General features: G+C 40.9%; 2 protein-coding genes across 3 annotated transcripts in view; one reads left to right on the top strand and one right to left on the bottom strand.

Annotated features, from left to right (window-relative positions):
- The window catches only part of adgrd1 (adhesion G protein-coupled receptor D1), a 30,318-nt gene extending 15,931 nt beyond the window's left edge, over nucleotides 1-14,387 (bottom strand). The window contains exons 1-14 of one of the 2 annotated variants that reach the window (XM_030737624.1): nucleotides 13,963-14,387; nucleotides 13,833-13,869; nucleotides 13,369-13,485; nucleotides 12,780-12,878; nucleotides 12,305-12,427; nucleotides 12,045-12,221; nucleotides 10,476-10,736; nucleotides 9,193-9,260; nucleotides 7,699-7,839; nucleotides 7,527-7,577; nucleotides 6,797-6,920; nucleotides 6,392-6,499; nucleotides 5,096-5,171; nucleotides 4,184-4,325 (exon numbers count right to left, since the gene is read on the bottom strand). In XM_030737624.1, the coding sequence (XP_030593484.1) occupies nucleotides 4,184-4,325; nucleotides 5,096-5,171; nucleotides 6,392-6,499; nucleotides 6,797-6,920; nucleotides 7,527-7,577; nucleotides 7,699-7,839; nucleotides 9,193-9,260; nucleotides 10,476-10,736; nucleotides 12,045-12,221; nucleotides 12,305-12,427; nucleotides 12,780-12,878; nucleotides 13,369-13,485; nucleotides 13,833-13,869; nucleotides 13,963-14,016 (1,578 nt within the window). In that variant the 5' untranslated portion in view covers nucleotides 14,017-14,387. The remainder of the gene's footprint in view (nucleotides 1-4,183; nucleotides 4,326-5,095; nucleotides 5,172-6,391; nucleotides 6,500-6,796; nucleotides 6,921-7,526; nucleotides 7,578-7,698; nucleotides 7,840-9,192; nucleotides 9,261-10,475; nucleotides 10,737-12,044; nucleotides 12,222-12,304; nucleotides 12,428-12,779; nucleotides 12,879-13,368; nucleotides 13,486-13,832; nucleotides 13,870-13,962) is intronic. The other variant, XM_030737625.1, reaches the window with a different exon arrangement.
- Nucleotides 14,388-15,926: 1,539 nt separating this feature from the next.
- Nucleotides 15,927-23,466, top strand: stx2b (syntaxin 2b). Its single transcript, XM_030737648.1, has 11 exons — nucleotides 15,927-16,262; nucleotides 16,370-16,444; nucleotides 16,538-16,637; nucleotides 17,243-17,317; nucleotides 17,394-17,467; nucleotides 18,726-18,834; nucleotides 20,804-20,877; nucleotides 21,035-21,172; nucleotides 21,331-21,441; nucleotides 21,633-21,741; nucleotides 21,911-23,466. The coding sequence occupies exons 1-10, from the start codon at nucleotides 16,233-16,235 to the stop codon at nucleotides 21,726-21,728; spliced, it is 882 nt and encodes a 293-aa protein (XP_030593508.1). The 5' UTR covers nucleotides 15,927-16,232; the 3' UTR covers nucleotides 21,729-21,741; nucleotides 21,911-23,466.
- Nucleotides 23,467-27,123: the final 3,657 nt, after the last annotated feature.

Below are 27,123 nucleotides of genomic sequence, written 5' to 3'. Positions count from 1 at the left end.
AAAAAGGAAAAAAGAGTAGATAAACTATTGTGGCAGAAAGGTCTGATCGGGATCAGCAAGGCTTGTGTGATTAAAAGAATAAGAGTGTGGGTATCAGCATGTGTTAAATAACCTTTGTGTGTTTATTTTGAATGATACTGAACAATCACCCCATTATTTTCCACATATATAGAAAGCTCTAACAAGTCTAGACTCCTTTGCACACACAAGCTAGCACCCCCCCCCCCCCCCCCCCCCCCCCCGACCTTATTACTAGTACTTCCCACTGAACTCTCTCATGTTCTTTATTATAGGCGGGAACCAGTGGATGAAAATAAATTGAAAACTTAGTCACTCTGAATTTTTGTGTGGTTACTTGGTGAATATTTGAACTGCTTATGAGTAAAGTAGAAGTGGGCATAAGGTGTTTCAGTAGTATTACCTTTTGGAGTTTTGCACTTCTATATAATACACTCACTGGACACTTTGCTAGGTACACCCTGATAGTAGTATGTTAAACTCGCTTTTGCCTTTGGAACTGCCTTAATTCTTCATGGCATATGTTCAACAAGGTGCTGTGGTGGGGCCCAAAGAAGGCCAACAAAACACCCCCAACATTATTAGTCCACCACCAGCAGCCTGAACCACTGATAAAGAGCAGGATGGAGACATGCTTTCATGCTATTTACATCAAATTATGACCCTACCATCTGACTGTCACAGCTGAAAACGAGTGTCATAAGACCAGGCAGCGTTTTTCCAATCTTCAAATTATTGTCTAATTTTGGTGAGCCTCAGTTTCCTGTTACTGCCCGACAGGAGTGGCACCTGATGTGGTCTTCTGCTTCTGTAGACCATCTGCTTTAAGGCTGGACATGGTGTGTGTTCAGAGATGCTCTTCTGCATATCTTGGTTGGAACAAGCGGTTATTTGAGTTTCTGTTGCCTTCCTATCAGATTGAAGCAGTCTGACAAAGCAGACTTACTGGGATTTTCCTGCACAACCATGTCTATAACCCCTAAACATGGTTGTGCAGGAAAATCCCAGTAAATTAGCAGTTTCTGAAATACTCAGACCAGTCTGTCTGACACCAACAACCATGCCATGTTCAAAGCAACAATATTCACCTTTCTTCTCCATTCTGATGCTCAGTTTGAACACCAGCAGGCTGTCTACATGCCTAAAATAACTAACTAAATTGTGGACTTTCCTTAAAAGCCAGGCCCGTGCCAGGAAACCAACCAGTTCTTTCAAGAAGAGTGGGTCAAATATCCATCCAGAATTATTCCAGAAGCTTGTTGATGGCTACCATGGGTGTCTGGGCGAGGTAAAACTTGCTAAGGGACAATTAAGAAACTGTTAGTAGGGGTGTATGTATACTTTTAACCCTGTGTGGATTAGAGAAAATCCAAAATAAATTAAAACTTTGCACCCAATTCTTGTTTTGTTTTTTTGCATTTTTGGCCACAACGGCTTTTATCGACAGTGGAGAGAGACAGGAAATGGGGCAAAGATACAGGGGAAGAAACGCAGGCAAATTGGCAATGGGCCGGGATGCAAACCCGTGCCGCCCACACCGCAAAGCGGCATGTGTATGTGGTCGCCGGCTTTTACCACTAAGCCACCCAGGTGCCCTCTTGTTTTTTAAAGTCATTAAAACTGTATGCTGTATGATCATTCCACCCTGAAAAGAACAGTTGAAAGAAATCATTAAATGCCCCAAATTACCCTGACGTTCATGCCCATAATGAGTGTATGTAAACTTCTGACTACAATTGTATATTATAAATAAAGTGAAATATAAGTGAATTGAAAGACTACCAACAAATTACTGCCATGTCATTCCACCCGTGACTTTGGACCTTCTTATAAATCCTCCAGGCTAACACTTCTTTATATGCCTATTAATTCAGGCGTCCTTGTCAAAACCAGTTTCTCAAATCCTCACAGTTTTGACCCTATAAATAGATCTCACTCATGAAATCAGTCTTTCCATTTGTTCACTTCATACCATCAGTGTGATGCTCTGATGTCAGTTGAGGATAAGGAGAAGGTGCCAGCCTTTTTTTTGGTATATATTAATGTTTAACTACAGACCCCAGTGCTTCACACCTTTTTTTCCTTCTCCTTCGTCACCCCTCTCAAACTGAACCAGAGTCAGACAGCCATAATAAATCACAGAAGGAGCCAGGGTCCAATCACCACCACCACCGCTGAATGGCGTGAGAAAGCCCATGTGCCTCCAGCAGGCTCAATAACACCTTGTCAGGGTATCAGACCTGCTCCATGCCACAGAGTGTGGTGGCGGCACTTACTGAGTCAGGTGGGAATGGCATGACTTCATGGTGCCATTTCACTGAACTCGGAGCATCAATCAAGTGTGCAAGTTCACTTTGACCTTGACTTGAATGAGCACTACCTGCCATGACACAAGGTTATTTACAGGTTGGTGACTCCATCACTCAGTGATATCACATGTTTTAGCATTCCAATTGTCAGATAGAGAAAATGAATGAGAGTTTGTGTGTGAGCCAGGATAGTAGTTGACTGTACAGTACCAGAGATGAAACACAGGACTTTCTGTAGTCACGACAACATGAAAAGACAAATGAGGGAACTGACATATTTCTGCTCTAGACACATTCAGCACTCCCACTGGGTTTTAATGAAGTCACTGAGCTCTTACCTATTCTCAGGGGTAAACAGAGAGTTCAGATGGAAATCACTTACTCCAGCCCAGTGAACTGGTGCCATGAGGAGACATGTTTGAGGTTTAGCACAGACAGTCAAGACCAACATAAACAATGACGGGTAATGTCTGCCACATACTGTGTGAGCAGCCCACCCTGCCTTCAAGCTAGGGAGGTGATAAGTATCAGCACACTGCCAAAAACAATAAAACCACCAAAATAGTTTCTTTTTTTGACTAAATCCAACAACAGGTCTGTGCAGTTTTAGCAAAAACAACCTGTTCTGGATGCAACCAAAGCCAAAAGTTCTGCGAGCCAAATTACGATGCGCCTACTCATCATAAATCATCGTCTGAGCTATGCGCAACAGAAATGTGCTGGCTTGGCGTGTTCCGATCAACATGTATTAGTAATAAGTATAACAGCTTATTTGTAACGGGATGGAGAGGAAAGAATGTAAGTAACCTGATTTATCCTTACATCAGTGGTGAGGGCAATCCAACTAAAATAGAAACACCTTAAAACAGAAACAGAATGGAGAGAACTGTTGAGCATCTCCAGCACTACCATAACAAAGGAAATTTTAAGCTCTCTCCCTTGGTGTCTGCTAAAACAAACAGAGCAATCATTGTCACAGAAACCAGGCCAGATAAATTACAGCATAAACATTTATTTCACCAGGGAAAATGAAGGCAAACAAAACAATATTACCATGGTTTCATAAAGCTGCATGAGTTTCTTTTGTGCTTTTATGAGTGGGGGTGGTGGTGGACTTGATTCACTTCAATAGAAAGTCAATAATTCTCGCAGAACTTATAAATTAAACAGAACTACACTGTGGTGGAGTTAAGTCAACCGCCTCATTAATGCCATTGTACGACAATCTAATAGCCTAATAACACAATTCATTTAGATAAAACGAATACAAATTTGTGAATTGCGCCATCATATTTCTGACTTTACCGGAAAGCAAGCTAATGCAATGAACATTAGCCAATTAATTTCCAGTTTCGGCTGAATTTCCCATGGAAAGCTGGCACTGTCCCTGCCATAAAGTACCAAAGAAAAATATGTTGGTCATAAAAGAAAGTTATTGTCTCTTTTAAAGTGCCCTGAGCTTGCAGTTCAAATGCCCATAATCAGCTCGCTTTCTAGAAGCCAAATGCTCCATAAGGGAAAAGCCAGGCAGTCTAATGAAAACCAAACTAGGCTTCACTCTTTATGCTGGTAAATGCCCAGCTGCACAAACCTCAGTCAGTCAGTGATGGGCACTCATCATCTTACATAATAGAATACCAAAAATAGACCTGATGGATTTCATGTGAAGAGATCCGTTACTGCAGCCGCAGGCAGACCTTTCTCATCTGATAAGATTCCACCAAACAACAACTGTGCCCGCCAAGCAGAAAATCTCTCTGTTTTCCCAGTATTACTAACCAAGCCAGAAAATAAATGACTGATAAATAAATGGGTCAGAAAAGAAGAAATGGGACATGCTATGGGCCAAGTCTTACCAAAACATGGGTCAGCACAATCTTTATGAGCGGCGCTCCGGAAAGGTTGACTGACAGGGCAGGCAAAGGCTCCACTTTCAAAGAAATGAGAGAGCTTGCTACCGTGATTTTGTGATCCTTGTACTCAGCTGCTTCATTAATCCTAAGAGACAAAAAAGGGAGAACGGACATGGAAATTTTAAGAAAGGAATAGAAGCAGGAACAGAGATAGTTGGTTAAAAAAAGTGCTCCAGATCTCTTATTTCACAATAACATCAATAGCCACAAATCTGGAACCAACATCACCACATAAGTGTTACACGCGGGACCAGAGCGGTGACATTTAGATGAGACTTTGACCATCTGCCTGTTTAATGAATCACACTTACTACCAGAAGTATTGCATCACAAGTTTTTCAAGATGATCTGACATTTGACATCGGGGTCACACAAACATCATCTCCCTCTTACGATATAAAGGGAGGCCTGACAGCCCGTCACAAACATCTCCAAATGTACTACAGCGCACGTAACATTTCTGACTTTATTTAGATGGATGTAAAGTGGGGAAAACAAGTTGCTTAATCACTGTTATGTCACATTAGGGTAAAAGCTGGAACATGCTGATCCAGTGGTGGGTCAGTAAAGGAAGGGGCTAATAGCAGGGTGTATCAGTCAGTAGGGGAATGAGTGGTGAGATGAAAGATAGGGGAGGAAAACAGATAAGGCCTCGGCCCCAGGCATCAGCTGTTCTGTGATTCAGGAAGCAGGGGTCCCTTGGCACCAGCTGACCCTATTCCCACCCAGGACGTACAAAGACGGAGACCTGCTTTTTGTGTGTTTATTAGTTTAGAGTGCTTAGACTTCAAAGCAAAAAAAAAAAAAAGTCAAAATTTTACTTTTCTTGTTGTGTGGCATGCTGTGCCATCTTACCTGGTCTTCACAGGACTGATCTCTTTGTAGTAGCTGTGCATGTTGTGGTAGAAGAGACCAACAATGGTGGTTTGAGCTGAGGAGAGGACGACAACATACACAGACTGAATGTGAAAGAAATGAGCAAAAGGGTTGGGAATGTAAAGCATTGCTGCTAAAACACTCACAAAGAAGGCAAGTTAATTAACGTTGGCTCGCTACCCCACGCTGGCGCCGGCAGGCTAATGGGACAACCCTGCACTCGCACAGGGGTGAAAAGGAAGATTGCCGCCTAACCCACGTGGATGTTGGAAAGCTTATGAAACTTCTAAATGACTTCACTGGGACAGCTGGGGGTCTGCTCCCCCACCCCTGACCTGACCCATTGTTCAGCTTGGTCCCACCGTAATGCTTCAAGATAAACAATGAAATTGGAGCAAACGGTTAATGGCCCTGTTCCTCCTTTCAAAGGCTTTCCACTCAGGACCTGCTGTCTAGAACAACAAAAACTTGCAGATATCAAACAAGCTCGAGTGTTGGAAAAAAAAAAAAAATGTCCCCCAGCAAGTCTCACAAGAGACCAGGTCAGTTTGTTTGTATAACTCTACTACGGAAAAGTGAGAATAAGAAAAAATAACGCAAAATATGCAGCATTTTCTGCTCTTAATTAGGATATAAAATCTGCCCTTGGAGCACTTGAGACAGCCTGGTGTTCAGAGTTAATTTGCTCCTGGCTCTAATGTGTCAAGCAATAACATGAATTTCACTTCTGATAATAGCCCTTTAATGAATTATTAAGGGTCCGTTCTGAATGGCAACTCAGTGCATGCAGGAGCCAGGTGGAGCCAAGAGAATCTGACCTGAACACAAAGTCAAACAAACAGAGGTTTAATGCCCACTGTAATTACTGCGCTCCCTCGCTCCACTATGTGGCTCCATTCCTTTTAATGGTGGAGGAAAGTGGAGAAAAAGTGCGCTCTCTCTCATTCTTTCTGTTCTGAATAAAAGGGTAACTGCCAACATTAAAGTCATAGCTGGATTTCTACAGTACACCATAAAGCCACACAAAAGCTCTCATGGCACTCTTGTCCTAAACTGTATACTGTGTTAGCGGTCCTAAATCTTATGATAATAAATTACCAGCCAATAACAAGAGTCTCCCAGCTGGACAATTTTCTCTTGGCAGAATCAGTGCACGACTAATGTGAGGTATTCACACTCAACCTAGCTACTGTTTTCTACACAGAGAAACTTCCACCTTGTACATACATGAAAGCATGTCAGCGAACACTCGCAGGGTGTAATATTAGCACTTACATTCCATTGTGAATGCCTCTCCAGGCACAGAGATGTAGCTCTTGCCTTCTGTGGGGAAGCGGTAATGCGGCAGGTTGAAATTCTGTGGGAGTTTCATCAGAGAGTAATCTGTGGAGGTCAGAGGTTAAGAAAAGGGAGGACTGTTGAGAAAAGCAAAGTGACGAGCAAGCGACAAGACAGATCTGCTTCGTCAGGGGTGGATCACAGATATCAAACCACCCCTGGGAGACAGACAGAAAATAAAAATACAAGGAGAAAAAAAAAAAAAAACACTCCAGAGAGGAAAAGATCTGAACAAAATTTGGCCTGACATGATTACAAAACTAATGATGTCAACCTGAGGCTCGGAGTCCACAAAAGCTACAAACAATGACTTACATTATGTAGAGCTGACACTTTACTGACCTGCAACAAAAGATGTTCCACCCAGGGATATGAGAGAGTTCGGGCTGTCCTCCAGGTTAGTTACCATATGTTCCATCACTCTGTCCACTGTCCTGATCAGACCGCTGACCACAGGTGTGGACTGCTGCTCGAGAACAATGACCCAGCATCAAAATGCTCACAACTAATTGATTGTTGATGATTTTCAGCATCTAACGATGACTCACGTTGGCCTATTAAATGGTGTCACGTTTTTCTTTCGAGCATCCAGGATTTCTTATCCAAATATAAAACACTGCTTTGTTTGTCGTAGAGAGTATAAAAACAGGTGATAGTTTCACTGTGTAGAGTTCCACTGTGAACCTGACAAAAACTCGATAACTCGATTGGCTCAGACTAACTGTACACTGAATACTGTATCTACTGTCCAAGTTTGATGTGAACATCTGTTTCCGCTTGCTCTTACAAAAACAAGCAAACTTGTTCTGAACACCCAGTGTACTGAAACCGCTCTCTTATGTTTGTGATTTGGTCATAATGATCGCACAGTGGAGGAAACAGAGGCCTCTTACCAGAGAGTCTTATACAGCTTTAAACGCTACTATTGTTACTGGCACTATATGTGTCAAAAATGTACAGTGTAAAAAGTTGTGGACGTCTTAAGCGTCTTACATTTACGTAATTACCAAATAGCATACGTTACATTATGTCATGTTTGGACATTGCACAACAACAGAGTGAACCCATTTACCTCTGGCAGTCCAGGAGAGGACAGTACTTCTTCCACACTTTTGAGAAAAGCCTGATGGAAGAAAATGGACATCACGGAACTGTTGCATCACATGCATATGGGTGGGCAATGTGTCTGTGCGTATGAACTGGTTTTGCAACAGTAACATGTGCATTGGACCGTGCTCCAAGACCTGTGTGAGGTTGTTGGCAGTGTCACGAGGAATGGTCCTGTTGGGCAGTGTCTTCAGGAAACCCACCACTGGCAGGGACTCAGGGCCTCGGATCTCCTCTTGATGACTGCTGATGATAGGAGGACTCGCATCAGTGGCCCTCTGGGGAGACAGCACATCAGGCATCAAATGAAGTTTACTGTCAGGAACAGCAAGTTCCAATATACACAGGATGTTTAGTGACTGATAGCTTTAATTCAGACAAAACTCTCTGGACAAGAGATTCAGCAGTGGTCTTTTTCAGATTAGTGCCCAACAATGAGTGCGCTGTAGTCTGTAGTGCAGAGGAGCTCCGTCCACTACTTCTATTTCTTTATTAATTTCCTACAACCAAAGCCCTTTGATAAAAAGGCTGAGTCTACTCACATGTGTTACCAATATGCTTTTCCATTTGTCTTTAAAAGGAAACAATGCCTCAACAGGAAATAAACTACTGGTGTGGATTCGAGAAAAAGTCCTTCATCGTTACCTCTGTGATGACTTTCATGTGTATTTTGGCTCAAAGACTTTCTGGTAATATTTGAAACATCACAAATAGTTCACACTGAGTCTGAGGTATGATCAACTCCACATTTTCAGACTACTATATTTTTTAGTTAATTTAAGAGCTTCTTAATTTATCTCAAAGTTGTGAAATTCCTTTGTTACAGTAGTTAAAACAGACAGATATTTCATGAAGTTTTCATAAGACTATGCAGTCCTGTGGAAAACTAAGTGCAACCCATGATTCAGTAGCTTGTAGAACCACATTTAGTGACAACAAATTGCAGTAATTATTTTCTGTATGACTTTATCAGTCTCTCACATCTCTGTGGAGCAGTTTTGGCCCATTATTCTTCACAGTGTTGCTTCAGTTCATTGAGGTTCACGAGCATTCGTTTGTGGACGGCTCTCTTGAGTTGAGATTGTCAGCTTTGATTCTTTTCAGCCATTCTGTTGTAGATTTGTTGCTCTGCTTGGGATCATTGTCGTACTCGATTTGGGCCAAGTTTTAAGTGCGACAGATAGCCTCACCTTTGACTCTAGAATACTTTGTTATAAAGAGGAGTTTATGGTCGACTCAATAATTGCAAGGTCCTCCAGTCTTGTGGCTGCAAAACAAGCCCAAATCATCACCCCTCCACCACCACGCTGACAGTATGAGATGTTTGTGCTGATATGATCTGTTTGGTTTTCTCGAAACATCCAGACATCTCCACTTTGATCTCTATCCAAAGGATATTGTTCCAGAACTCTTGTGGTTTGTTCAGATGCAACTTTGAACAAACTGGAAAGATTGTGGCATTGTGCTAACACACCTGAATGCTCCAAACCAGCAAACTCCCAAAAATCTGTTTAACCATCTAAAACCATTTGCTGGTCTTTCAGTCTTCAGTTCTATTCTATGGGAAAGACTGTCCTCTCTACCAGGCGTCATATTTGCTCTTGTTGGTCAAAGAACCCCAAGACACTTACGACCATCGGTGTAGTTGAGGCGACTTCTCTGGAGATTTCAGGTGTTGTTTCAGAAACCATGGCCTGACCTAGAAAAGACAATACAAAGGGTTAAAATAGGATCGGGAACCACACTGTTGACATGCACGGAAAGCTGTATATCACTCCTCTCTCTGGTCATCTTTTAGCCTTGCCTTTTTGTTATTTTATTAGAGCCTTTGTTGAATGTGGCTAAGTCAGGCTGCAGTAATGCGGCTGGATTTTGTCACCTTCAAGTTTACAGTTTGAGTGTAATGCCCGGTCATGAGAGGGGAGCCTCCACTGGGATACTGGGATACTCCACCACATAATACTCTGACACTAGTTTCTGTACAGGGCTTAGACACATTTAATATCTTTGTTGTCACTGAATGAAAACAGCTTTAAATAGCTACCAGAAAAATGCCATATATGGATGTACATTAGGCATATCAGCCTACTCTTCTTTGGTTCAATGTAACATTTTATATGCATGCTCTGGTGAGGTAAAAATATTTTTCTGTAACCATAACAGTCAGGCTCTTCATGTCTGGTATTAAAGAAATTAAGACTCTGTGCACTTTATGCTTCACCGTGACCAGATAAAGCTCTCTTGGTTCACAGTAACCGCCTTCATGTACCAATACCACACACACAAGGAACCACACAGAGTTCAACTGCACTGCTCAGTAGGATTTATCCGCAATAAAAAGTGCTTCAACTTATCAGCTAAAAAAGTACCTTTCATCATGCTTTGAGTATTTTCCCATTAAAATGAGATTTGCAAATAAGCTTGATCACAAAGCAGTTAATATTTCTAAATTCTCATAAATGTCACTTTTTTTGTCCATTTACGGCACTCCACTGACCAAAGGAGGTAACAAGAACCGAAACAGACAAGACTCTGAGGCTTTCATCCTAGCGTGCTGTAACTTGTCACATTAAATCAAAATGATTTGCCCCCTGCAACTCAACAAGCCATTGCACTCTTATAAATACTTACAAGGCAGAACGATGTAAGCCATGGCACTTGTATGGTTGAAGGTCATGAAAGTGTTTTCTGCAAGAACAGCCATTTGACAGGGACGGCAGGCCATATTTGCATGGTTTGAAATCCTTTTGTTAAGCATGAATTCTGGGGATGGAATGTACTAAGGATAAGGGCGGAAATTGCTTTTTAACCCCTGATTTCCTCAGAGCAAAGTCAAAGGGGAGGAAGCATTTTAATACACATGCCATGTCCAAGAATGACAGGAAGCATTTTCCAATAGTATATGATGTCCTACCTATAGCTGCACTGTAGTAGAGCGAGATCTCTTTAGGTGAAAGGGCCCTTTCCCAGATGACAAATTCATCAAAGGCCCCCGTTACATAATGACCATATTCCTTGCTGTTGCCAGTTCCAATGACTAGGTCAGGGTAGGGGTCTCCATAGGCTTCTTCTGAGATGCTTGCATTTTTGTTCTCAGCAGTTAAGGTTGCATTGATGTAGACCTTCAGGCCATCTTTGTTAGTCCATGTGAAGAGGATGTGGGTCCAGTATGGCCCTAATAAGGGAAACATAAAATGACAAGAGAACTGAGTTGATTTTTGTAGAATTTAAATATCTTTATATTGACAGAATTTGTGCGTGTCTTCGCTTAAGCGTGAGCCTGCGGCTGTGCCAACAGCTCTGTGAGGCTGAACACAGACACAAGGATTTTTTTGAGCTAGCCTAACAAACCCAGAATGAAAAGCAGGAATTAACAGGAATCTGAAAGCACTAGACAATTATACATTTTGACCAGCTGATGGCACTAGCTCAGACGAAGATCCAAACCTCGACCGACATTAAGTTTGTGAACTCAAATGTTTGATTTTTTTCCAGTAATTTATAAAATAATTTATAACGCTTTCAGCTCCAAATGCTTGACTTTATGATGTGCGCAAATCATCTGTGCCCACAAAAACTCCAGGTAATATTTCCAGTCAATTTTGCATCACAAGAACAGAGAAATTAATGAACAATAGCGAAGTCCCAAAAGACAGTGCATACCCTGTAACACATGCCAGAGGAGCATAACCACCAAAACACATGTTACAGTGTAAGCAGCACTGGATGTACCAAAAGACCAAGCTCAGCTTTCAACTCTCTCATTCATATGTAAATGTAAATTTTATATTTTTAACCTTCACTTACGATTACACACTGGGACACTTAGCCCCTCAAGGTTTACTCTGTCAACCCACAAAAACGTTTCCTCCCAAATTAGGAGAGAGACGTGACATATTTTGACATGATATCCCCGAGGCTCGACGTGTCGCTGGATGAGAACCAGATGATGTTTAAGTCTCTGTAGCTGAACACTCAAATCAAAATTGAGTTATGACCAAGACCTTGAGTAACTGCAGCGAAAACAAAGATGACAGAAGTCATTTGAGAAGAAAAGAGCGATCGGTTGCACGTAATGTTGAATCTTGCACAGTTTATTCCATTTTGTCAACTGTTTACAGTATCAGTTCTTCTCATGACAAAAGAAAAAAAAGGAAATTTCATTTCAGAAATGAATTCAAAATATTGGTCATACTCTGACTTTTATTGTATTTCATATCTCATCAAATTTGACACCAAAACTAAACACCGAACATGATTTCAAGATGGAAGATGACTGCCATCACTGTATGTTTAGTGCTATAGCAAAAGATTTGAGAAATGCATCCTCACCTTGCCAAATCAACTGTCCGTAGCTGCATCTGGTTTCAGTTAACCAAGCCATGAATGCAATTATATAACCATCAATTTATGGTGTTTTCAAGACCAAAATACATTCCTCTTGGGAAATGTAACTATACAAAGGGAAATTTATTCACAGTACCTGGAACTTCGATGTTGACCCTCCATCTGTGGTTGTTGCCTCGAGTGTAAAACTCCACATATCCTCCATGGGGGTTGGTGTAGACCGAGAAGCCGTTGGAGATAACTTTTCCTCCAGAGGCTACAGCAAAGCGAGACTGTCGCTCATGGTTTTTCCAAAAAAAGGAGAAGGTAATACCTAGAGGATGATGAGAAATCAATAGCCATTAGTAACAGTAAATGATAGTACGTTCAATTGTGAATTAAGTACAGTGCACTCACCCTCAGGACCACATAAAGTAGGGTCACTAATGCACGTGTTCTGGTAGTTTCCAAAGTGAAGAAAAGTGCCGCCGTTATCTCCATTCAGAAAGATTCCCTTGTTGACCATTCCTTCAACAATGTCTGTGACAAAGCACAATTTATAGACATAATTTCTCTCAAAAACAGAAGATTGTCTTGACAGTTTAGTGATGTTTTAGTCACATCTGATAACCCTGCATCTGATGAACATAAAGATTTTTTCTGTTTCATCTCAAAAGCCAATCAACAAGTGTAATGAACTATAACGTTGAAGAACAATCATTTATCATTAATATACCAAGATTTCCTTAAGCTGCAAAGAACCGAAGACTGAACAGGGAGAAAAGTGTGAAGGGCTCAGCTCAACCGTGTGGCGATACAGAGGGAACAACAAAGAGCAGTGGGTGATGAAAATCAAATGAAAATCAGTCAGAGGAAAGTGATGGATCCTCACCTAGTGTTGCAGAAATGTTAGTGTAGGCAGAATCATTGGTATACACATAGGAAGAATTATGGGAAGAAGGGAGCACAGTGTGGTTGTGGATTCTGATAGCTGGACAAAGACAACAGAGAAAAAAAGTGATTCACAACAATACAGACAAAAACAGAAGACACAGAATAGTGAAAGAAAGGTGATGGGAGGGACGTGATGCACAGGTATGAGACAGAGTGATGGCGACCAGCGTGCACAACGGCAGCGCTCAAAGAAAGCTCAGTGTGACTTCACACATCATGCTCAAGTCTATACCCGATCCCTCTCTTTAACTTTTTAAAACTTTCACTCAATGATTTCTCAGCAACACTGTTGCAAATTATTTAAAAATTAGCCGAAAAGATCTTTTACTGTCTCCAACTGTGGGTTACTGTATATGAAATACTGCAGCACTCTCAAATCCTTTAATTGTTCACATGCAAGATGATTTGTTCTGCAATTTCAGTCAGAAATCTGACATAAAATTCAAAAGCACGATGGCTTTAGCTGGAAGGTGAGTGGTAAAAACACATTTACTGTAGGTAGCGCGGGTGTTTTCATATTCACATACTTATGTTACTTCCGTTAACATAACCTGGTCTGTTTCCAATCTGATCCCACAGTTCGTGGATTCCTTCCACGGCATCCAGAGGCCAGTAATGCGAGGCCGTGGCCAACACCTGCAGGCCTGGACGGAGAGTTTACGTAAACAAGCATCCAGAAAGGGCTTTTCATCCAAATCAAGCCTTGTTAATCAAAATTTTCTTTCCTGGAACCACATTTTGGATTTAGGATGGATTAAAAGACAGCGATGATAATAATGAACCAAACAACTGGGGGAAAAAAAAGTTGTTTATGCAGCAGACCATTCTGATTAAGGAGAAGAAGTAAACAAGTCAATAACATCCTCTGGCATGGAAATTAGAAGATAGTAAAACTGGTTCTAACAAATTATTACATAATTTTGATCAATACAAAATTTAATCTAGCAACTGAAAGCACAGGAAAGATGTCAGTCCAGGAATGTCTTACTACCTGGATGTTTCAGAGATTGCGCCACTTGAGAATGAACCTGTTAAGAAATTAAAATGCACTTATGAAGACTGTATAATTATGAGAGGAAGAGATAATAACTTTCAGCATGATGCGTTTTTCGTGAGTTTACCTTAATACAGGAGACAAAAGCTGTAAAAAGGTGAATTCGCAAACTAAATGCCATAGTTTTTTTTTTTTTTTAAATACAACACCAATTCTCTGAAAGCACTTAAATCCCCGGATAAAGATGAATCCAATGAGAGCCGCTCATTGTTCCAGAAGAATGACGAATGAAGTCCATTTGTCCAAGGTTGGAAATATAAATAAATATAAATAAGACCACTGAAACAATAATGGATTCAATTTAGAGCTGTGCCGAAAAACTCGAAAAGTTGTCCTATCATGATAAAAACTGAAGCCCAACTTCCACGCAGAAAATTATAATCCGTAATCTATATCCCGACATTCAAAAAGTAGCTGTTTCTTAGTGTTTCCGTGCCTGCATCTGGGAAGTTCATGAAGTACAGGAGCTCCGTTGAGGCGTACTGGGCTGTTGCTGGACTGAACGTGGGAATTGCAAAACGTGATGTCATTTTTTTTGGGATCTTCAAAGGAGGGGCGTTAAAGTTTGTGCGTAAAAGGCGTTTCTTGTGCGTAATGGGAGACTGCACGGGGAATGAGATCAGGAGTTGCACCGTGTGATCCACAGATGCACATCTGAGTTTGCATTCAAAATATTCGTATTAGTATACAACTTGCAGCTACCCGAGCTTTCAAAGAACAACGGGAATACGTTGAGCACTAATTTGTTTTTTGCAGTGTATAAATCTGTGAAATTGCACCAATATGCCCACGGTATCTGGAAAAGGAGCTGAAACTTTTATTGGATTACAGTTAAACCACACCAAAAGAGAAGGAATGTTCTGTAAATAAGATTAGCATTAAATAAGAAAACGCCACACTCCAAGTAGAAACATAAAACAAGACATATGGTGTGTCAGGTGAGAAGTAGGCCCCTGTTCGACTTTTGGTTCGGTGATTTCAGTTTGTGAAATTCCTAATGAGACTTCGGCATTTAGAAAGTGTAGATTGTATCCACAGGTGGGGAGTCATCAGGAGTTGTGCCAAAAAGTTATTTCTGATGTGTCTGTGCCTTTTCTATATGTAACACATTTGTTTATATTCATAAACAGACTTCAGTCAACAGGATTTATGAAAGGCTTATATATAAAATGAAGAAATGACCTGTTATGGAAGTATCTTTATGACTCTGCGTTATTGTACTTAATCAATTCAGCCCTTTTTGGGCTTTTTTTTTTTTTCATAGAACTATGATGTTATATTTGATGCAGTTTCTGCCTCCTTCGTGGCCACGTGTATCATGAAAACACGTCTCACGACAGTGGCATAAATAAATGATATATAAAAGTGGCTTTGCCAAAACAGTGATTGCAGCTTCCACCTTGTGACAAGAATGTTCTTTCTGGCTCCAAATGACTTGATATCATTCATGACCGACGTATGTTTGAGAGATTATAGGCCAACAGTTAAAATACCGGAGATCACTTTTTGGCATATGATCACTTTTTGGCACATCACCCAAGAGCTCTCAAAGTCAATATGCACTGGTAAACAGCGCCACTGTGTGGCCAGAAGAATAATAGTTTAGCGGTCGTCCAGCCGGGCTCGTCTATTATTTACGAAACCTTCTCATGTAACCGCCTATTGATGTTCGTGCTGTCTAAAAAATAAAATAAAAATAATAATGATAGTAAAAATAAAAAAATCTGAATAAACTCAAATGAGCCACAAAAGATTCACGTGTTGTCTCACAGTGGTACCTAAAACAGCTTTTAACTGGGACAATATTTCTACTTTTTTCTAGGTTCAGGCCTTCTCGAAATGTGTTAGGATTGTATTAATTTAATTTATTTATCATTAAGTTCAAATTTGATTCAGGGAGCACCAGATTAGGCTGAGAGAGAGAGAGAGAGAGAGAGAGAGAGAGAGAGGCGGGGGGGGGGGGGGGGGGGGGGGGGGGGGGGTATTCAGGGAAAGACTTATTGTGGATGTGTTACAGATCCGATGCACTTGTGAGTGGGCAACATCGGCACAGAGTAGACTAGAAACACCCACTTCTGGGTTTATTTTTGAGTTGCGTTTTGGACCCAGTTTTGATAGAGCAACTGTTAGACCTGAGGCACTGGCGTCCTTTTTCTGCGACTGTCGTTTCATAACCTCGAGTGCCTGTATTTCAAAGATAAACGATCTGTTTTTATCGGTCATCTGGACTTTACTCCGCGGCACGGTGGCCCAATGTTCCTGTCCACATGGAGATGTACGGGATGATCCAACAAATGTTGTAGAGCTACCTGAGCGGGAGACGAGCTGATCGGTGTGATGAAGGATCGACTGGCTGAACTGACCGCTGTAAGTGTTTGGTTTTAGCTTTAACTCGATGGACACGAAATATTCCGGCTGCATAAAAAGTCACATTTCCACTACTTTTCTTTACATTCTCCTTTCCATCCGCACAGAGCACCACACAAACACAAGAGGATGTTGCAGTCACAGTTAACCAAGATGGATTCATGGAGAGCTTTTTCAGAAGGGTGTGTACTGCTGTGACTTCCAGGATGTGTATTAATGGTAAAAGAAATGATAATTAAGGACACTGCTGAGTTCTTGTGTGTTGGCTGGTGTAGGTGGAAGAAGTTAGAGGACTCATTGATAAGATCTCCTACCAAGTGGAAGAAGTGAGGAAGATCCACAGCATGATCCTGTCAACACCCAACCCAGATGACAGTAAGTTTGGGTGATTTAGGATGTTAACATCCTTTAGGTTTTTTTTATTGCTTTATTTTTAGAAATGCATGGATAGACACAGACTTTTTGGGCACCGAGTCAACATGCTTCAGATGTCTTCCTTCCTTAGCTGCAATGAATGGCCGGCTGACCGGAAACCTGTGCAGGAAATGGCACAAAATTTTGTATCAAACCTGACAAACTATTGTGATATTCAGGACCCAATCGGGGACTTAAATATGCTGTTTTACAAAAAAATGATTTCTAAAAATTTCAAATGATTTGAAACTATAAATTGAAGACACGTTAAGGGAGCGCTCCTCTGAGAATCAGCTTCTAGCTTTCTTTAGTGCGTGAGCTGGAAATGTGGCCACAATGACTTAGTTTACTCTGCCATGGAATCATCAGTGATTATCGTTAATGTAATGGATCACAGTACCCATGACGTGGAAATGATCTTTTACTTTGTGACCTCGATATTGACTAAGGGTTGTTACCAAGTGACCAACTGAAATCAGAGAAAATCAAATATTTGGATTGTCTGGATGGCTACCTTTCTCCTAAACAAACCCAAATCTAACACATTTCCTGTTTGTGTGCAAAAGGAACAAAGGACCAACTTGCTGCGCTGACCAACAATATCAGAGGGAACGCCAATGTGGTGCGAACCAAGCTAAAATGTGAGTTAAGCTGTCATCTGCATTTCTTTCATATTGCCTGAAACGGTGCAATTATGTCATTTTAACATTTTTCCAGCCATGGAGCTGAGCATGCCCAAAGATGATGCTGCTAACAGGGCCTCCGTTGACTTCAGGATTCAGAAAACACAGGTCAGGACACAAAGTGGTGAATGATCTCAATTTCACTTCTACATTTACTTGATGGTTTTGGCAATATTTCTGTAGTATAAAAGGAGTTAGTGTAATAATCACTAAACTGCACCTTCACTTCACTTTCACTATGAAGAAGAAGAAGAAGAAGAAAGAAGCCTTCAGGCCTAATAATACTATATTCAATATACATGATGTGCCTGTGTTGAACCTTAACAGGCCGGACTATTTACAATATACTATATATTATCCTACAGTGTGTAGGGTATTGTGGTTTTGTTGGGAGCAGTGATGGTTATACAGTCTTACAGCTGCTGGGAGGAAGGATCTACGATAATGCTCCTTTGTGCATTTAGGATGCAGCAGTCTGTCACTGAAGGAGCTCTCCAGCCCAGCAACAGCTTCATGCATGGGGTGGGAGACCTTGTCCATCAGTGATGTTATTTTGGTCAGAGTTCTTCTGTCTCCCACCACCTGCACTGAGTCGAGAGGACATCCTAGGACAGAGCTGGCTTTTCTGATGAGCTTGTCTATCCTCTTCCTCTCAGCTGTAGATAAGCTGCTGCTCCAACATACTGCTGCATAGAAGATGGCTGATGCTACTACAGAGTCATAGAAGGTCTTCAGGAGTGCCCCCTGCACTCCAAAAGACCTCAGCCTTCTCAGCAGGTAGAGTCTGCTCTGACCCTTCCTGTAGAGCGCATCAGTGTTATGAGTCCAGTCCAGTTTATTGTTCAGGTGAACACCCAGTCCACTATCTCAATGTCCACTCCCTGGATGTTCACCGGTGTCCGTGTGGTGGGTCTGTGCCTGCGGAAATCCACCACCAGCTCCTCGGTTTTAGTGGCGTTGATCAGGAGGTGGTTCCGCTGGCACCAGTCCACGACGTCCTGAGTCCACTGTCTGTACTCTGAGTCATCCTCACCTGTGATGAGGCCAACTACGGCAGAGTCGTCAGAGGTATGAGGTATTAAATCTGGGACCTCTCTTGGCACTCTGGCTTCCCATGAGTCCAAAGACATGCATGGGGTTAGGCTGATTTTAAATTGCCCGTAGGTGGTAGGTGTGAGTGGTTCTCTGTCTCTATGTGTCAGCTCTGCAACAGACTGGTGCCCTGTCCAGGGTGTAACCTGTCGCTTGCCTTATGACAGCTGGGATGGGCTCTAGCCCCCCTGCAACCTTGAATCAGATAAGTGGAAGTCGGGAATGTCCGCAGCACATTCTCATTTTCTGTCCTTGTGTTTTGACTTGTCCTCAGCACACCGTGTTAACCAGGAAGTTTGTGGAGGTCATGACCCAGTACAATGAGACTCAAGTGTCCTTTAGGGAAAGAAGTAAAGGAAGAATCCAGAGACAGCTGGAGATAAGTAAGTGACAAATTACTGATCTTCTGAACCTGTATAACACCAGAAAATATGGGCTACATTTTTGAGGCTTTAAAGTAATACCTATGAATGTATCATCATCCATGACATGAATTTAATTACTTGTCCTTTGGAAAAATGTACAAATGTCGAGATAAAAAAGGTGACAAGTAAAACCCCGAGGCCGTGTTAGGACAGGATCCAGGAAACAGATCACACCAGCTTCCTCTCTGCTTCTCTGGGCATCAGCCTTAATGTTGATAAACAGACACTTGCAACAGAAAAGGGTTTTTTTTTTCAGGTTTTTTTCAAGATCCAGACACTAAATCTTCAGTGTTTTGTGAGTTTTGATAATACTTAAATGAGTAGAAACTGTAGAGTCAAACTGATTAAAAAAGACACAATTACCGTATTTTTCGGACTATAAGCCGCTACTTTTTTCCCACGTTTTGAACCATGCGGCTTATAGCCCGGTGCGGCGTTTCTGTGGATTTTTCTTTAACCACCAGGGGGCTCTTTAGCAGGATATGAATCATGGGACGTCAAAGTTGGAAATCAAAGAAGAAAGCGCCAACAAGTGCTAGCAGCAGGCACAAAAGAGATTTTTTTCAAACTCCCTCATCATGGAAACCACAAAAAGAACTTCCTATGATGCCGCTTTTAAGTTGAGGGCTATCGACCTGGCACTACAGGAGGGAAATAGAGCCGCTGCACGTAAGCTCGGCGTGAACGAATCAATGGTGAATTGACTTGTTATAACTCAAATTTGGGGTTGTCTGTCCCCCTCTGCTGAGTGCCGAGTAATTGTGGAAAACCGAGAGCGGCGGAGATACCAGCGGCTTATAGCCCGGTGCGGCTTATATATGTACGTTTCCAGTTTTTTCCAAAAAATTTGTAGGTGCGGCTTATAGTATGGTGCGCTCTATAGTCCGGAAAATACGGTATGTTATAACAGTTATGTAACAAACCTGGAGGGAAAAATGTGCTGAAGATGGTCATGGCATTAACAGTGTGTAAAATAGTTTCATTATATTCCATATAAATATATAAACAGTTGTGTAGGTATGACAGCCATGGAATCATCATATTTGTTGTAACTCGAGTCAAATCAGACAACTTCATATTTCACATATGCTTTCCGCTTATTATACTTAGTCGTCTCTATTCAGTATGACAGTGACAAACAGGCGGATCCCCTGTATTATACACTTGTGAGTAACATGAGACAATAGTGAAATGCAAAAAAAAAAAAAAATAGGATTGTCTCCCACAGTCCCTGCGGCCGGCATTAATGAGAGGCTCTAGTTCTGCAGGCGGGTGAGCCTGATACTGGAGACGCTGCTCTGTGTTTGTGTTGCCCGGGATACGGGCAGAGGACTCAGCGGCCTATGCAACAGTAGCTCACCTGTCTTTGACATAACTCGGCCCGTGCTGTCACAGAACGCGAATAATTTACACAAGTAAACACCCTTTGTGCTTGATGTGCGGTGATGAGCTGCACATGTGGTGCGCTCTGCTCTGTGCGTCTCTCTGTGGAACAACCACCCCAAAAGGTGTGTGATATACAGTGAGCACCTGCGCAGAGGTCTCTCTCTCCAGGGGGTTACCGTACAACAGGAGGCATGGTTGCAGATAAAGAAAGCCCTCTGTTTGTAGAGATCGTTTCAGGAGCTTTGGGAGGTGCGTGGATTTCCTTTGTACCTCAGATACTTCTTATGCAACCCTTAGCTATGAATGCACTTCCAGAAGCAGCAGAATGAGATGGGGCAAAAGAAATTAAATATATACAGAGGGATCCTCCTCCATATTGAGAATTAACATCAAACTGCAGCATATTACGTCCATGGAATGTAGCAAACACACATTGTTCAAAATAGTCACTTTTATTAAGGAAGGCAAAACCTTTGAATCAAATACAAATAACACACAATAATATTAATTCTTTGTATTTATGCATTTTTTTTTATTCTAGCTGGAAGAGTGACCACCAATGAAGAACTAGAAGACATGTTAGAAAGTGGAAATCCATCCATCTTCACCTCTGATGTATGATTTCTTAGGCATTGACTGGTAAAATGCCACCACTGCCATCTAGTGGCTGAGGAGTAAATCTTTTGGGGTTGGGGCTTTGCCCTAATATGGTGTTTTTTTTTTTTTTTTTGGACAAATAGTTTGATGGTGTAAATCAATTTTTCTTCCTCAGATCATATCTGACTCCCAAATCACACGCCAAGCCTTAAACGAGATAGAGTCGCGACACCAGGACATCGTGCGTTTGGAGACGAGCATCAGAGAGCTCCACACGATGTTCATGGACATGGCAATGCTGGTAGAAACTCAGGTAAAGGCCTCATCTAAGTGGAAACTTTCACAGGCAAACACTGCTCTCTATTACTTGCAGAATTACTATTTAATAGTGTCTACTAGGTACATCAGTATGGAGCTTGCAGAATATGAATATTAGATGCAATAAATGAAAGCATTTGCATTAATTTACAGGGGGATATGGTCAACAACATTGAGAAGAACGTCTCTAATGCAGCTGAATACATTTGTCGTGCAAAGGAAGCGACCAAAAAAGCAGTGAGATACCAAAAGAAATCCCGGAGGGTATGTGTTAGTTTCCAGTTATTTCTTTATACACTGGTAAAAATACAAGCATTTGTAAAGGTAAATTATATAAGATTAAGGTTTGTGTGACAGTCGTTAGAAAAGCTTAAAATTTGTTCATACTTTGTTATTTTTATTGATGGTTTCTTACTTTTAGCTAAACTTCAAATAACGTCTTCTTCACTTGCCAGAAATACATTATCCTTGCCTTTGCTCTGTTGATCCTGCTTGCTGTTATTGCACTAATTGTTGGCCTGTCTGTCGGACTAACCAAACCCCCTGCATGAGACCTGCTGTGAGGTAACAACACTTCCACACCCACGACTTCCACTTCTTAAGCCGAGCATCCATCTCTTAATTTATTAATCCTTGTTTCGTTTATCTGCTAAACGGTTTGATGGAATTGTAAATGGCACTTTCTCAAGTACAGCCGGTTTCTCTGACAACTCCTTTCTCCTGTTTTTGACAGAAACTCCTCTACCTTGCCACGTGTGGAGGTTTCATACTTTTACTCGTCATAATAGTTGGAATCTTCGAGTAATGAATTTCATCGTGCACAGTCCCAAAGCAGTCAGAAGTTTTATGAGCTTCATAATGAGACTGTCAGTCTCTCCAAGAGTGTTGCAGGAAGTATCTCTTGATCAGCATTTCCCCCCCATTGTTGTTATTTTTTTTTAACAATAACTCCTGATAACAGGGCGACCAACAACTGATGTTTGGAATTGATACACATTTGCAGTTAAAAATCTTTTACATCATTTCACCATGTATGAAAATTAAAAGAAAAAAAAGTTTGGCCAAATCTGGCATATTTACATGATGGACCTAAGTGTTCATATCAATGAATGAATTTTCTTAAATTAAAACAATCAAAAACAAAACAAAGTCTAAACAGTAGAAATAGAAGTGCCTTAAACCTGCATTCCTTCTCATGGCCAACAGGGGCTGACTCTGTTGGTTGCAGAATTTGGCGGGACTAATATTCCTGGGTTCCTTTAGTCTATGACCCCAGTAAACACTTTCCTGATGGGTTTATATGGCTTCAGCTGCTAGTGCTGTCTTACAGCTCACATCTGGTCTCAAAACACCAAGATGGCAACAGTGAAAAATGCTCAGCTTGAGACAGGGATGCCTTTGTTATCCCTGAGGGTATTTTACAGCCAGCAATTCCAATGAAGTTGTTATGAAATCTAAAAAGTAACTAAAAGCAGAACGTAATGATTCACAAGTGCAAAATCCCAATATTTTATTCACAACAGAATATAGAAAACATCAAATGTTTAAACTGAGAAAATGTACAATTTTAATGAACAAAAAGGGTCATTTTGAATTTGATGGCAGCACTGGGTCTTCTTGGTCATGTTCTTCATTTCATAGTGTGCCAAATATTTTCAGTTGGTGAAAGGTCTGGACTGCAGGCAGGTCAGTTCAGCACAGTATGAAGTTTAGTAGCGTCTTGATGAAATGTGCAAGGCCTTCTCTAAAAAGGATGTCTGGATGGGAGCACATGTTACTCTCAAACCTGTATATGCCTTTCAGCACTGATGGTGTCTTTCCAGATGTGAAAGCTGCCAACTCCATAGGCACTGATGCACCCCCATACCATCAGAGATGCAGGCTTTTGAACTGAGTGCGGATGGTCATCGGCTGACCAGAGAGCAGTTTTCCAATTTCCAAGTTTTCCATTTTAAATGATCTTTGGCTCAGAGAAGACCACTGCGTGCCTGGATCATGTTCACACACGGCTTCTTCTTTGCATGACGGAGCTTTAACCTGTATTTGTGGATGGCACTGTGAGCTGTGTTCACAGGCAGTGATCTCTGGAAGTGTTCCTGAGCCCGTGCACTGATTTCCATGACAGAATCATGCCTGTTTTTAATGCATTGGCATCTGAGGGCCTGAAGATCACGAGGATTTTCAGACTTGTCCCTTCTGCAGAGATTTCTCCAGATTCTCTGAATCTTTTGATATTACAGTGGGTACGGAAAGTATTCAGACCCCTTTAAATTTGTCACTCTTTGTTTCATTGCAGCCATTTGCTAAAATCAAAAAAGTTCATTTTATTTCTCATGTACACTCAACTCCCCATCTTCACAGAAAAAAAACAAATGTAGAAATTTATTAAAAAAGAAAAACTGAAATATCACATGGTCATAAGTATTCAGACCCTTTGCTCAGGATTGAGGAGAATCACCCTTTTGAGCGAGTACAGCCATGAGTCGTCTTAGGATTGATGCAGCAAGTTTTTCACACCTGGATTTGGGGATCCTTTGCCATTCGTCCTTGCAGAGAGTTACTTTTTTGACATTTCGCTAACTCCTCTTAATTGGAGGGGAAAGCGAAATGTCAAAAAAGTAACTTAAAGGGCCAAATTGTCTTATATTTTTGACATCAAATCGCAGACCGGAAGTAGGGGGTGGGGCCGGATGCGACCCGTGGGCCACGAGTTTTTTTTTTTTTTTGCAGATTAATGCTTCTAGGAAACTTGGTCTCACTAAGATGTTCATTTTATACCCAATTATGTCACTGAACTAATTGGTTGCTGTTTCTTTTTAGTACTGCTTACTCTTCATACCTTTTGCTGTCCCGGTCCCAACTTTTTTAAAACATGTTACTGCCTTGAAATTGAAAATGAGCAAATATTTTCATGAAAAAGGAAAATGTCTCAGTTTAAACATCTGATATGTTTTCTATGTTTTACTGTGGAATTAAGGTTGTACATCTTGATGAGAGAACCACTAATAAATATTAAAACCAAAATGATTTTATAGTTTGCCCTCTATGTTGGCAGGCTGTGTCTAAGACCAGAAAGGAGCAACTTGAACTCCTTGATCAGGAATGGCTTGTGACCAGGCCTTCTTTAGTGTTACACACATGGGAAAAGTCATTCATGGCTGTGCAAGCGACTTTGCTGCACACCTTAACAACACTCTGGAATTTGATGCTATTTTTGATGGCTTTCAAGGGTGAGGGCTGATTCAATAAAGCAGGTATAGAGGTGGGCATGCTTGCCATAATAAAAGTAGATCATAAGATTGTGGGGGTGAACCGTCTGAAGAAAAGCTTGCAATGTTTATTGAAACTTAAGGAATATTTCCTATTCTGCCTTCAAACACAGCTCGTCTAGCTCACCTGGTCAGCTCCAGTCCAGTACTTTACTGTGCCAGAATAGCCTTGGTTGTTAGATGTTGCCTGTAACTAATCAGATGTGATTGAGCCATGGGTGGGACATTGCTTAAGATCACATAGTGGTGGACTAGTAGTAGTCTGTTTGGTAACATTTTTTTGTAAATCTTAATTTTGACACCAAATTTTATATTTTCACTGCAAATGCATATCAGTTCCAAATATCAGTCTCTCTGCTTGACTGTAAAACTTCATAATTATCATCCCTTAACAAAAACATACCAGTCAACCCCTATAAGTAGGTTTAACGTGCATGAGCATCATTAGCCCTCATGTTACACTATAGTAGAGCACTTCTATGCAATACAGATTGCTGATGCCTTAGATTGCTGCCATTTTTTTTCATGTTGGATAGCTTTTTTTGTGCTAAAGGAACAGTTTGACATTTTGGCAAATGACTTGAACTCTTGGGCAGCACAGTGGTGCAGTGTGGTACCCTGGTACCCTGAACTGGATAGTGGAGCTGGATGGATTGATGCAACAAATTTTGTCAAACTGTTGCTTTAGTGTAAAACATGTGAGCTGTTTAATTCTCTGAGCACTGATGGCATAATTTGTGTTTACATATTCAAGTATGTGTTTTTTTTTCAATGTTCTTGTTAAGCTGCTACAGCTCAGGAGACCTTTAAGAATAGAAAAGTAAAAATTATTCACTGTAACTTTTCGCAGTTACAAAGAAACATTTTCAGTGTAATCACTTAGAATCCAGCAACTCATTCACTGCTTAAAAAGGCAACCTTATAAATGTGCCTTCTTGAGATTTTAATATGAAACCTCAGCTTATTCAGCTGTATTTGTCACAACTAGTGAGTGTGATGACTGAAATATTGTTGTGAAAAGAGTCATATGGTAATGTAAGACTCTTGGAATAATATTTCAAGAACACACGTTTTCATTGTGAGACTCTTTTTGTTTGTTTTATTTTATTTTTTGTATTTTATACTGAAAAATAATGCAATACAATAAAAATAAAAATCCTGAATGAAAAGACTTGTTTGTGTTTATTTTCTTAATTAAAAAAAAATCAAAACAACTCTGAATATTCAAGACAAAACTATAGGTAATTTGCCTGCTCTAAGAACACTTCAAACATTTGAAGGTTCAGTTTGTTTAAAGGAAACAGAAAGAAACAGAGGCTGCTGTTTACTTCAGGCCTAATGAGTACTTTGCACAAAGCACTTGTCTTCTGTGTAATCAACCAAACAAGATTAGTTAGGAAAGTGGAAGTGAGTCCCTGGAGGGCAAGGTCTTTTCTCCCTTTCCTCTCCTTTGAGTTAGATCAAAGGCTCTTTCAGAGGTGCACTTTTAATGAAACACCAGTGAATGTCCTTAAATAGGAACACAGGGATGGTTTCAAGTACTGATCCCACATGTCAAATCAAGAGATATTATGAACTGTGATTTAACTTGGCCACAGCAGTTTGTTTGGATGAGTAATTTCTGTGGAAATATGGAGAAGTTAAAGCATGGTAAATGATAACAAGTGTGCAAACAATATTTTGAGGAATATGGATGATTGTTCATTTGAATTAGTATCTTTTTAATTTTGAATAATAGCCTACTGTTAGTCATTAAAAGGAAATCTTCCATGAGCCACACAGTAGTCTGAGGACTGTAATGCAGCCATCAGTCTGTTTGAATGGGGAATTATAAAAAATGAAACATTTCATGGACCATAAATAAGAGATCTTCTACCATTGGTCAGCATGCTAAAGATACTCAGTCCATACTCTGCTAGTCAGTGTTACTCACCAGTGTCGTTTAATTGTGCTAAATGAGAGCTCATTAGGAGAAACTGAACATGATGTATTGATAAGAAATACCATTAGCTACTTGGTGATTAGACTCAGATGGCCCATCAAAGCAGAAGCAAATCCCAGTAGCGATAGGAATTAGAGCAGGACTCCCAAGAGTTTAGATGCTGGTGGTGGTGGAGACCAAGATGGAGAATTGGAAGGAGCTCTTGGGTTGTGGAAAAGGGGAGAATGACAGATGAGCAGTGATATTTAAAGCATGCTGAGCAGAGGCTTGAAGGAAGGTGGGCAAAAAGATGATCAGACTAGAAGTGATGACGTCAGCACTGAATTTGACAGGGTGGGTAAGTGGGAGTGAAATAAAATGGATAATCAGCCAAACACCTGTAGGCATGCAGATGAGGGATTTCAGATCTTCCTTAGTGAACTTATGCCTAAGCTTCATTACTTTCCACATAAAATAATTTTCAATTTTTTGCATTTCTTATGTCTCAGTGTGCTTACTAGTTTTTGGTGCATGACCTGCAGATCACTGGAACAGTGAGGAGCCATTGGCTGGAACTGGTATCCTCACCTGCCAGACCAACTTTTCTTGATTTTGATGAAGGTGAGGCTTGAGGGGCACTGCTAATATGAAATATGAGTGGATTATAAGCAAACCAAAATACTGCAGCATTTCATAGGTTGTGCCAATCAACAAATAAACTGTAATTGTTAAATAAACAGTTTTGCTGAGAACACA

Source organism: Archocentrus centrarchus, chromosome 9, assembly GCF_007364275.1.
Source record: "Archocentrus centrarchus isolate MPI-CPG fArcCen1 chromosome 9, fArcCen1, whole genome shotgun sequence".
NCBI classification, from domain to species: Eukaryota; Metazoa; Chordata; class Actinopteri; order Cichliformes; family Cichlidae; genus Archocentrus; species Archocentrus centrarchus.
Note: the sequence above shows the minus strand (reverse complement) of the source record. Positions and strands in the feature narration are given on the sequence as shown.

Excerpts from the sequence above, each read along its gene's own strand:
- stx2b (XM_030737648.1), top strand. The coding sequence starts at position 16,233 with ATGAAGGATCGACTGGCTGAACTGACCGCT. Across the intron at positions 16,638-17,242 it reads AACACCCAACCCAGATGACA|GAACAAAGGACCAACTTGCT; the intron begins GTAAGTTTGGGT and ends TGTGTGCAAAAG. Across the intron at positions 21,173-21,330 it reads CAATGCTGGTAGAAACTCAG|GGGGATATGGTCAACAACAT; the intron begins GTAAAGGCCTCA and ends ATTAATTTACAG.